Here is a 12,077-nt window from a genome sequence, read left to right on the forward strand (position 1 = left end):
CACAACGAAGGCAAAACAATATCCTCGTTAAGATGGAATTCCGAAACTCGTTTCGGTAGAAAAGAAGGATTAGGTCGCAAGACCACCTTATCCAAATGAACAACCAGGTACGGAGACTTGCAGGACAAAGCCGCCAGTTCCGACACTCTGCGAGCCGAAGTGATCGCCACCAAAAAGGCGACCTTTTTGGACAACATAGACAACGAGATCTCCCTGATCTGTTCAAAAGGAGCACGTTGTAACACAGATAGAACTAGATTCAAGTCCCAAGGGGGCAAAGGATCCCTCCTAGGAGGAACCAGATGCCGCACACCCTGAATAAAAGTGCCAACCAAGGAGTTGGAAGCCACGGGACGTTGAAACAGAACGGCCAGCGCCGACACCTGACCCTTAATCGTAGCCAGCGCCAAACGCTGATCGACACCCGTCTGAAGGAAAGACAGCACACGGGAAACCGAGTACGTGCGGGGTGAAAACCCCCTGGACTCACACCAGGCAAAATAGGCCTTCCAAGTACGGTAATAAACCTTCCCCGAGGAAGACTTCCTCGCGTTGATCAAAGTATGAACGACCTCTGGAGAGAGACCCTTCTCCTTCAGGACCTCGGTCTCAACAGCCAGGCCGTCAAAGCCAGCGACTGTAAAGCAGGATGGTAAATCGGTCCTTGAGACAGTAGATCGTCTCGAAGAGGCAGACGCCAAGGAGCGTCGACCGCCAGATTCACGAGGTCTGCGTACCAGGACCGGCGAGGCCAGTCCGGTGCCACAAGAATCACCGTGCTGCGTTCCGAGTGCAACCTGCGAAGGAACCTGGACAGCAACTGAATCGGTGGAAACGCGTACATCAGCCTGTACTGATGCCACGGGGCCACTAACGCGTCCGACGCGTCTGCCCGAGGGTCGCGCGTCCTTGCCACGAACCTCTTCACCTTGTAGTTGAGGCGAGACGCGAACAGGTCCACATCTGGAAGACCCCACTTCGCGCACAACATCTGGAAGACAGCCGGGTGGAGAGACCATTCCCCCTGATCCAGGGTCTGGCGACTCAGATAGTCCGCCTGCCAGTTCTCCACTCCCGGAATGTGAACCGCCGTTATCGCCGGGACATGAGTCTCGGCCCAAGACAGAATGTCGGCCACTTCTCGAGCCGCTCGGGCACTCCTGGTGCCCCCTTGGTGGTTGATGTAGGCCACCGCCGTGGCATTGTCCGTCTGCACCCGAACCGGGCAGCCCTGCAGCCGGTCCGTCCAGCGATGAAGACAGAGCCTTATCGCACGCAATTCCAGAATGTTGATCGGAAGGGAAGACTCCCCCTCCGACCAGGTCCCCTGGGCGGACAGAACGCCCAGAACACCACCCCAGCCCGACAGGCTGGCATCCGTGGTGATTATCGTCCACGAGATCGGACGAAACGACTTGCCCCCGGACACCAACGGGGACTGGAGCCACCACAGAAGGTTTTCCCTGGTGCGATGACTCAACGAGATCTGAAGATCCAGAGATTGAGGTCGCCCGTCCCACCTGGACAGGATCTCCGCTTGGAGACCCCGCGTGTGAAACTGCGCGAAAGGAATCGCCTCGAAGGCCGAGACCATCAATCCCAGACATCTCATACCCGTCCGCAGAGACGAGTGTGGAACGTCCCTGAGGGACCTGACTTCCTCCTGAAGAGTCCTGAGTTTGTCTTCCGGCAGGAAGACCTTCGCCTGCACCGAGTCCAGTATCATTCCCAGATAGGGGAGACGAACCGACGGACTCAGTGTCGACTTTGGAACATTTATCGTCCAACCGAACTCCTGCAGAGTTTGCATTGTGACAGACAGGTCCTTCTCCAGACCCTGTCTGGTCGCAGACCGAACCAGAATGTCGTCCAGATACCCCAGGACAGAAATGCCCTGGGCTCTCAATAATGCCAGAACCGGTGCAAGCACCTTGGTGAAGACCCGCGGAGCCGAGGCGAGCCCAAAGGGCAACGCCACAAACTGGTAGTGATCCTCCGCAATGGCAAATCGAAGGTACTTCTGATGACCCTCGAATATGGGGATGTGAAGATACGCATCCTTCAAATCGATGGAGGCCATGAATTCCCCCGGAACCAGGGCAGCCACCACCGAGCGCAGGGATTCCATGCGGAACTTGCGAACTCGCACAGAGCGGTTCAGAGCTTTCAAGTCCAGAATCGGACGAACCTTGCCCTCCTTCCTGGGCACGGTGAACAGATTGGAATAAAACCCCCGAAATCTGTCCCGATGAGGCACCGGAACCACCACTCCCTGAGCCCTCAGGTCCCGCACCGCCAGGTGCAGATCCCGCAGGCGCTCTGGAGACAGTTGAAGATTTGAGGGAAAAAATCTGCTCTCCGGCCGAGAGAGAAACTCGATCTTGTAACCAGATCGAACGATTTCCAGAACCCATCTGTCCCTCACACGGGCCAACCAGGGCTGAAGAAAACCGAGCAAGCGTCCCCCCACCCCAAAACTGGGTGAGGGCGCCCCTTCAGGCCGAACTGTTATGGGCCGCAGGTCCGGATTGACCGGACTTCTGTATGACGGGCAAGAGACTCCAGTCTCCTATCCGTGGCATCACGGAAAACAGGGGATCCCTCTGCAGGGATCGCAGTGGCTTTGTTCAAAACCGCAATAGCATGATCCACTGGCGGAGGCACACACCACCGTTCATCAGTGACAGGCGAGAAAGGATAACGCAGCTTAAATTTACTTGGTACCGCAAAAGGCTTGCGCAAATCGCGCCATTGGTCCTTAACAGCGCGCTGAAAATCAGCATTGCAGGGAAAAACCTGCGGCGTCCTGCGTTTTCTCTGCGTCCCATAAGCCGCCAAGGCAGCTGGGGGACACACCTCGTCCTGCAAACGTAGCGTCTGCTTAATGGAAGCAATCAACTCATCCATGATTGCAAGCTCTTCAGGCGAGCCAGGGGGAGAATTATCAACCCCCTCAACTTCAGCCTCTACCTCAGATCCCACTAGATCAAGAGAGGAGCGGGACCCCGATAGGGGGGTCCCCGCCAGAACAGCCCCATCACCTTCACCCTCAGAATCAGAGGACAGAGCAACTCTGGGCCGTTTAGTAGATTGAGCAGCCACCAGCATTTGCACCTGTGCAGCAAGGCCAGCCACAATAGTGGCTAAATCCCCCCCTGGGGGGGAAACAGCGGTCCCCTGGCTTTCCACCAATACTGTGGGAAACTTGCCCTCCTGAGAATCCATTGCCCCTGTATGCCAGACAACCAAGGGTTAACTGCCCCCTCACAGCAAGCGCGGCAAGCGCAGCCCACCGCACCACACTCAGGCACAATGAGACCCCCACAGGGAATATACAGACTGAATACAGGCAATGGAACACAGGAATAGAAGGATAAAACCTGAGGAGACTCCGCTGCTGCTGCTGCCTCGATCGGTGCTTCCAGGAGAGAGGAAGTGATGCTGCCAGGGCGCTCTATGTAAGCCTATGGAGGCTACAAGAAAATGGCCGCCGTGCATGTAAACCATGCGGCCGGAGCGGGCGCCGGTAAAATGGCGTCGTTTGGCGCCGAAATCGCCGCTCCACAGTGCATAAAATCACACACAATATTATCCCATTATATGGATACATGTTAGATCGCCGCAGCGATCGCTGTATATGCCCCAACATGCCATTAAAAACATGCCCCACAGCACACAGCTCCTCACACTGCCCAGCCTGACATACTCAGTGTCATACAGCTCCCCCCCCCCCTTGCAGCCCACAGCATGCAGCCGAGAGATAGGGAGACAAGCAGTGTGATTAAAGGCAGGTTACACAGTCCCAGACTGAGACCCCCCCCAGACAGACAGGTCCCCACATAGATACACTTACCTCACATGGCGTGGGGAACCCGCACAGGCGAACAAGCCGCTGCACATGAGGCAGGGAGAGTCGCAATTCAAGACGCACACAATGGCGGTTCAGAAACCGCACAGCGTCCGGTGAGGTAGCCACCTCACCAATCATCCCTGCACCGAACAGGGATGGGTCGTTCACTGTGCCAGGAGCGTTACCTGGCTGAACGCTCGATGGCAGACTGGGAAGCCACTGACCCACGACCTGCGACCAGGGGGATCAGCCCGAGACCCAGTCCGCATGATCCTCTTCGTCCGAAGAACTAACTAATGCTGACAAAAATAACAGCTAAGTAAAGGTAGAGAGAAAACTCAAACAAAATATCAAAAAGAAGAAAGAGTCTGGGACAAAAAGTCCCAGCACAGAGAGAGCCAGCCACTCCTGACAAGCTAGACATTAAAACTGAGATATGGTTGCAGGAAGTAGGAGGGTATTGACTGAGGGGACCACCCCTTGAGGGTGGGATATGTTAAAGCTTTATTGTTAACATATTCTGTTGCCTAGCTACTCCTTCGGAGCAAAGTCTAATACCCATATGTGACGAATATGAAGAGGCGGCGACTGTCGGAGGACGTAAGAGAAATCAAGCTTCCTTGACATTCAAGCATATCATCATGTAAGCACTGTTTGAACTAAGATCCAATATTTGCCTTTTCAAATAGGTTGAAAAGGTCTGAATTGCTTACATTTTCACATTACTAAGGGGTAAGTTTCTATCGATCTTGTTTTCCTGGGCAACTATTCTTCTTAAGCGTATGAGGATTATGCTATATAGGGAGATAAGTGGCAAAAGAGCTTAATTGCGTTGTTCTTTTATAACTTTCACATCACTCACCCATAATTACAGTTTCTCTGCAGACTCCAATTCATAGTGTATTTTGCGACTGTGAATAAACTAGTTAAATACTGACGGTAAAAAACAGATAACTGAATCCAGTGTGCATCATACAGAACAAATGTTGTAGTCGAAAAAATTCATCTCTTAATAAGCCATTACTATCATTTTGAAGACCAAGGTAATGCTATTTTTCTCATGAAAGTAATAACTTTTAAATACCGCATTCAATTATCAGTCTTTTTCAATAGAGTTACTTTTCTTAATTGCAAATATTTATGCACAGCAACCCACTGCAACCAATCAATCCAGAGTGGTACAGGTTCGGATTGTCTGCTATTGGTTACTGCATAATTAGCACTTAAAAGTAAGAAGGGCCAACATTTTTTTTTGTATCAGGGTACAGAAGTGGTTGAATGTTCTTTTCGAATGCAGAGTTACTAACCAAAAGCACTTTGATCCAATTACTCCAGTACAAAAGAAGCTCACTTGGTTAATACATGGCTTAGAAGAAGGGCTAGGATTCTCCAATTTAACATGATGTAGCTGTAGATCAGTCACTGCTGAGATGGTGAAGATTGTTTGAACTCTTTTCACAGTTCTTGGCTTTCCAGGCATCATGGAGCTGCTGGAGATGTTTATAAGTTTTTAAGCTTACATTCAATGCTGGGTGAATTTCATTAATGCCAGACTCTCCCATCAGCGAAAGGCCACAGATCCCAAAATATGCATGCAAGGCATCTAGAATGATATAAAGTATACATGTAATTCCTTCTTTCAACAGGGTAATCTATACATTGATAAATACATCTACTATAATTTGTTTAGTTTGGGCTGCCATGTACCGATATTTCAAGGGTGTGAGGAGCTGCATTAGTAACATGTTACACCCTGAACATAGTGTACTTATCCTTTAATAGCCACCAACCAATAACACATTACATTGTTTCCATGCTTTATACACTCTAAGGCCCCTTTCACAAGGGCGATCCGACCTGATCCGCCTGTTTTTCAGGCAGACCTGATTGGATGCTCCATGCATCCATATGGGGCAGCGGGTGTCAGCGGAGACATCTCCACTGACACCCACTGCTATCCGATTTCGATCCTGTCCATGAAATCCGGATGGATGAAAACCCTATTTTCCATCTGGAGGAATTGCATCGGATGAGAACGGACAGGCGGTCTGTTCTCATCCGATCACCCATAGAGGACAGCGGGGATCTGACAGCTCCGTCTCTGCACACAGAGCGGAGACGGATCGGTCATCCGCTTGCTCAGCGGGGATCAGCCCCCCGCTGAGCAGAACGGACTTCATCGGGCGGTGCGCCTGTGTGAAAGGGGCCTAAGGCTCCTTTCAGTTATGGTTTTTCAAAGAAAAAAACATTCAGTTTACACTCCGTATTTACATCTGCCTGCTGATGTCGTTAACATCCATAATCTATCTCTGCTGTCAGCAGTGGATTCCATGCTGACAGCAGAATGTAAACAAAGGAGCTGAGGGGCTGTAAATGGACAATGACCATTTTTGCTTCTGCCCACCGGCGAACAACCATGACTCATCCCCTGCCATCAGTTAGCGGAGATGATCTTTGGCTGTAAGGATGCAAGCGCTCACCAGCGAATAACCATGATTCCGGGCCAGGGCTGTGGGGAAGAGGGCCTTGTCCTTAACATGGGGACAAAGTGCTTCGCTGGGGGCTGTTTTTTCTTCTGAGAGTTCCTTTGTTTACATTCTGCGGTCAGCCGGGAATCCCCTGGTCAACAGCAAGGATGAGTCACTTGTTAAGGAGCTGGCACCCAGCGGCATCCTAACAACCAATGACTGTCCCTGCTGACTGATAGCAGGGATGAGTCATGGTTGTACGCTGCTGGATTTAGGCAAAAATGGACATTTAAAGGTCTGCTTAAGCAGAACAGAATGGGGACTTGTTCCACTTGAAAAAACGGACCAAAATAGAAACGGATATAAATAAATGATCATCCGTTTAAATATGCTAGCCTACAGAAATGCACTGCTGTCCATTTCTCTTCCAAAAATGGATGGATATCGCATCCTCCTCCATGTGCTACTTAGGCATTCAACTAACCAGGAGCCTAGATGCTCTCTACACATACAACTACATTCCTTTACTCAAAAAAAACAGACTGGACCTACAAATCATGGGATAAGGTTACCGTCATGTGGGTTGGTCGCACAAATGTCATTAAGATATCGATCCCCCCCTCGCATATGGTTTTTCCTGCAGATGGTTCCTGTCTCCTTGCCTAAACGCTTCTTCTCTGAGCTCCGTAGCCTTTTCATTAACTTTGTATGGCACGGCAAGAAACCATGACTAGTGATGAAATTACTACAGCGGTCTAAACATATTGGAGGTCTAGGCCTGCCTGACATCACCCAATACTATCAACCCATAGCTCCACAACATATCCTCGATTGGAGATTTCACGTGTCCTCTAAACTGTAGGTGCCATTGGAAAATAGTATCGCAGGCAATAACCTGTCATGCCCTCCCTGGGTTCCTAAGGGGCCAGGGGTCTATCCCGATTGGGTTTCGCCGCTGACTGACCACTCGTTGAGAATATGGGATCGACTGAACGGGTCCCTGCTTTTGGCTCCAACAACTTCCCGCTAGCCCCAGTGGGGGGGAGATTCCCCTGGTTCAGTCCTGGTGAGCGGCTGGCCTCCCTTTGAACCTGGGTGAGCGGCGGCACTGTTGGGCTAGCAAGATTTGTAGATGGTCGAGCCGTGGTCCCACTAGGGAACGATACGGTAGCTTCCCCTTCGATTTTTGAAGGCATTGCCAGTTAGCGGATTTTGTTGCTGCCAAGAATTGAGATTCACAGATTAGAACCACCCTCACAGAGTTCAAGCGTATTTGGGGGGCACAAGATCCCCTGCCTCATATGATCTCTGCCTTGTATAAACTACTAGACGCAGCGAAATGTACCCTTAAGCCATATTTCATCAGAGAATAGGAGCGAGACCTACAGTGTGAGTTTCCTAAAACACAGCTGCAGCATATTTATCGCTTGACCTACTCGAACTCAGTGGAGCCTAAAGCACAAGAAAATAACTATAAGCTACCATCTAGATGTTATTGTGTACCCACGACTCTTGCTAGACTGTGTCCCTCCAACTCTGACCGATGCTGGAGGGGCTGTGGACAGAAGTTTGTTCCATATTGCCACTTGCAGAGATACTGGAACAAGATTTGAATCCACCTGGGAATGATGGAAAAACCACACATCGGGCTCGACCCCATTGCCTTCCAGCCTAGACCTAGCTCTGCTAGCTCTAGCAGACCCGACCTTCAAGTGGCTGGTCCAGAGTCAAATTTGCCATAAACCAGGCGTGGGCATCAGGATCAAGGCCTCTTTCAGGTGATGTTGCACTATTTAATAGCCCAACATTGTTTAAGGTTAGTTAGCACCTTGAAATGATTACCCGAGTAAAATGTATCTAGTTATACGGGCTCTCCTCTCCTCCCCCTTTGGGGTGGGAGTCAGGTCTACTAAATGCCCAAGACCGGGGGGACCTTCTTCTCTTTTTCACTCAGCTCGGTTGAGTTCTCCGCTTCAACCTGAGAGGTAAATGGCCGGATCTCCTAACTTTTTCCCTTTTTCCTTTCTTTCTTATTTCTTTGCGTCTCTATCCTGTTGTTGTTACCTCTCTAGGTAATTGTTTTACATTATGTTATCTCACATTTCTCTACATCCTTCTACAACTATAAGTGATCCATAGAACGTATGATATGCTTGGGTACTTTTCCTCTGTTTGAGACTTTACAAAGACTATGCGCTCTGGATTGCTTGTTACCAGTTATTATAGGTTTGTAAATGTTTAAACTAATAAACAGAGATTATACAAAAAATGGATGGAAAAAAAATGGGCACATGGAAGATTCACGTGAAAGGAGCCCAATACAAAAAAAAAATCTGGTAAAAGGGCACTGTTCAGAATCAGAATAAAATAACTATGTATATAAATATACATATTTCTTTGAAGCTTGCCATTTATGTGCCCCTTGGTTAATTAGGAGTAGCATTTGCTTTTTTTTTTTTTTTTAATGTTTAACCACTCCCAGTCTGGGTCAATTCTGGCATTCCACTCCTACATGTAAAAAAACATTTTTTGCTAGAAGAGGACTTGGAGAACCCTCAAACATTGTATGTATATATATGTATATATATGTATATATATATATATATATATATATATATATATATTTTTTTTTTTTTTTTAGCGGAGGCCCTAGAGCATAAAATGGTAGGCATTGCATATTTTTATGCCACGTGATATTTGCGCAGCAGCTTTTCAAACTAAAAAGCTTTTGGAAAAAAATACACTTAATGCACAAAAACACATCATAATACCCAATTGTTTAATAGAATATAAAAGATGATGTTACACTGAGTAAATAGATACCAAATATGTCATGCTTTAAAATTGCATACACCCATGGAACAGCACCAAATTATAATACCTAAAAATCTTCATAGGCAAAGCTTTAAAAAAAACCTTAACAAATTACCATTTTACAGTTACACAGGAGGTCTGGCGCTAAAATTATTGCTCTTGCTCCGATGTTCGCAGTGATTACTCACATCGCCGTTTACATATGCGTGCAGGACCTATATGCACGTTCGCATTTGCGAGTGGGCACAGGGGAATGCGGAAGCTTTACATTTTTTTTAATTTAATTTTATTATTTTTTCATTTTTTTTTTAACACTATAAAACTTTAACTTTTTTCTTTCCATCAACTTTACTACTTTTACAAGGAATGAACAACATCCCTTGTAATAGCAAGGTGCGGTGACAGGTCCTCTTTTTGGAGAGATTGGGGGTCTTTTGGACCGCCAATGCAGCCGATCAGACACATAACGGTCAGGTAAACAAAAGACCCGAACCAGGAAGTGACAAAATTCTCATTGCTTCCTGCTTCTAAAGTCACACATTGGGAGGAACAACATCCTAATGTGTGCCTACAGCTGAATGCCGCCAGTCACATTCTCATCAGGCTCTCCTATCAAACGGGAGAGCCTGGTTAAAGTGGCAGCGGGAGGAGGGTGGGACCCCCTTTTTGTAAAAGTAATTTAGTGGCTCGTTAGTCGCTTGGATTACTTTTACTTTATGCAGAATTGCTGGCTCTAAAAGAGGATATCGCATTTCCCATCCGAGGGGGTTTATAAGCATGTCCTGGAGGGGAAATGGTTAAAAGATTACAAGTTTGTACTTGCACTAAGCTTTGTAATTCCCCCGATATTGGATAAAATGATTAATAGTAAAAAATAAATCATGGTTACCTGGGTGACTATCTGGCCATTTAGCAAAACCTCCAACAAGGCGGTCCTGGGTAGACAAGATAAAATTTCTGTTTTTCTCAAAATTTGTGTACTTGAAGATATTTAACAGCTGAAATAAATAAAAATAGTTAAGACTGTCAGCAACTTGAATAGATTCAATTTTACAACCAATACAGTTTCAGTTGTACAGAAATTTACCCTTAAAGCGGCTCCCACCCAAAAGGAGTAACACGTGTCAACTGGTTTATTGGGTCTCCCATGGAAACCATTTTGTTGCCTCAAGATGCACCATCTTCGTATTCGGTTTAATTCTTTCTCAGAAAATACATCTTCAAGCTTTCCCATGAGACAAAGAGAAGCTATTCCGCAAAATGTTGAACCACCTGACCAAACGAGAACAAAAAACATTCAACAAAAACTACAAATACAGTCTTAAAAATATCCAGCTATTTATTTATTTTTGTTATCATTGCTCCTGTTTAGAAGTTTAAGCCCCGGTTCACACTTATGCGAGTGCGGGGTTCGCATGTAATGTCGGAGCGCACTGCTCCTTCATTACATGCGATCGGCTGTGCGGTGCGAGTTTAGCCATACACTTTGTATGGCTAAATTCGCACCGCACCCGCAGCAAACACGCACAGGACCCTTTTTTGCAGCCGCATCAGGATCGGATCGCACAGCGGTTCACACTTGTGCGATCCGATCCGGTGCGAACTGCAAGATCGCACTGCGATATGCGATCAAACTGGGGGTGTCGTTAAGATTACATTGACACCCCCAGCGTATCGCATATGGCAGTGTGAACTGCCGGGGTGCGTGTGCGATGCGGGAACAGGCTGCGGATTCCCAGCCTTCCCGCATCGCATAAGTGTGAACCGGACCTAAACCTTCAGTAACTTCAGTTCCCAGATGCTTTTGTTTTCACCATTACATAGGTGCACAGATTACACTATGTTCGGAATCAGCATAGATGTTCGAGGGTGATCAAACTTGCAGGTAGATCTGAATTCCCTCAGAACAAGAAATCTAAGACTGGAGATATACAGTCTATTTTAAACACACTATATTGTCAAAAGTATTTGTATTTTGTTTGTGTTCTGTCGGGTTAAGGTCAGGCCAGACAAGTTCCTCCACCCCAAACTCGCTCATCCATGTATTTATGGACCTTGGTTTGTGCACTGGTGCGCAGTCATGTTGGAATAGGAAGGGGCCATTCCCAACCTTTTCCCACAAAGTTAAAAGCATGAAATTGGCCGAAATTTCTTGGAATGAAGGAGGATGAGAAGGCTGGGCCCCCGAGGGAGAGAGAGACAGACACAGAGACAGAGAGAGACAGACACAGAGAGAGACAGACACAGAGACAGAGAGAGACAGACACAGAGACAGAGAGAGACAGACACAGAGACAGAGAGAGACACAGAGACAGAGAGAGACAGACACACAGACAGAGAGAGACAGACACACAGACAGAGAGAGACAGACACAGAGACAGAGAGAGACAGACACACAGACAGAGAGAGACAGACACACAGACAGAGAGAGACAGACACACAGACAGAGAGAGACAGACACACAGACAGAGAGAGACAGACACACAGACAGAGAGAGACAGACACACAGACAGAGAGAGACAGACACACAGACAGAGAGAGACAGACACACAGACAGAGACAGACACACAGACAGAGAGAGACACACAGACAGAGACAGAGAGAGACAGAGAGAGAGAGAGAGAGAGAGAGAGAGAGAGAGAGAATCAGAGGGGGCTGGGCCCCAGAGAAGGAGGATCAGAGGGGGCTGGGCCCCAAGGAGGAGGAGGAGGAGGAGGATCAGAAGGCTGGGCCCCAAGGAGGAGGAGGATCAGAAGGAGGATCAGAAGGCTGGGTCCCATGGAGGAAGAGAAGGATTAGAAGGCTGGGCCTCAAGGAGGAGGAGGATAAGAAGGCTGGGCCACAAGGAGGAGAAGGTTTAGAAGGCTGGGCCCCAAGGAGGAGGAGGATAAGAAGGCTGGGCCCCAAGGAGGAGGAGAAGGTTTAGAAGGCTGGGCCCCAAGGAG

The 12,077-nt window shown here is 48.1% G+C and overlaps 1 protein-coding gene across 1 annotated transcript in view; it reads right to left on the bottom strand.

Moving 5' to 3' along the window:
* Positions 1-4,831: 4,831 nt before the first annotated feature.
* PGGT1B (protein geranylgeranyltransferase type I subunit beta) overlaps positions 4,832-12,077 on the bottom strand; it is a 63,546-nt gene continuing 56,300 nt past the window's right edge. The window contains exons 7-9 of the mRNA XM_082244209.1: positions 10,220-10,404; positions 10,022-10,130; positions 4,832-5,453 (exon numbers count right to left, since the gene is read on the bottom strand). Of these exons, the coding sequence (XP_082100335.1) occupies positions 5,266-5,453; positions 10,022-10,130; positions 10,220-10,404 (482 nt within the window). The 3' untranslated portion in view covers positions 4,832-5,265. The remainder of the gene's footprint in view (positions 5,454-10,021; positions 10,131-10,219; positions 10,405-12,077) is intronic.

This window comes from Pelophylax lessonae (genome assembly GCF_965119305.1).
Source record: "Pelophylax lessonae genome assembly, chromosome: 1".
Lineage (NCBI taxonomy): Eukaryota > Metazoa > Chordata > Amphibia > Anura > Ranidae > Pelophylax > Pelophylax lessonae.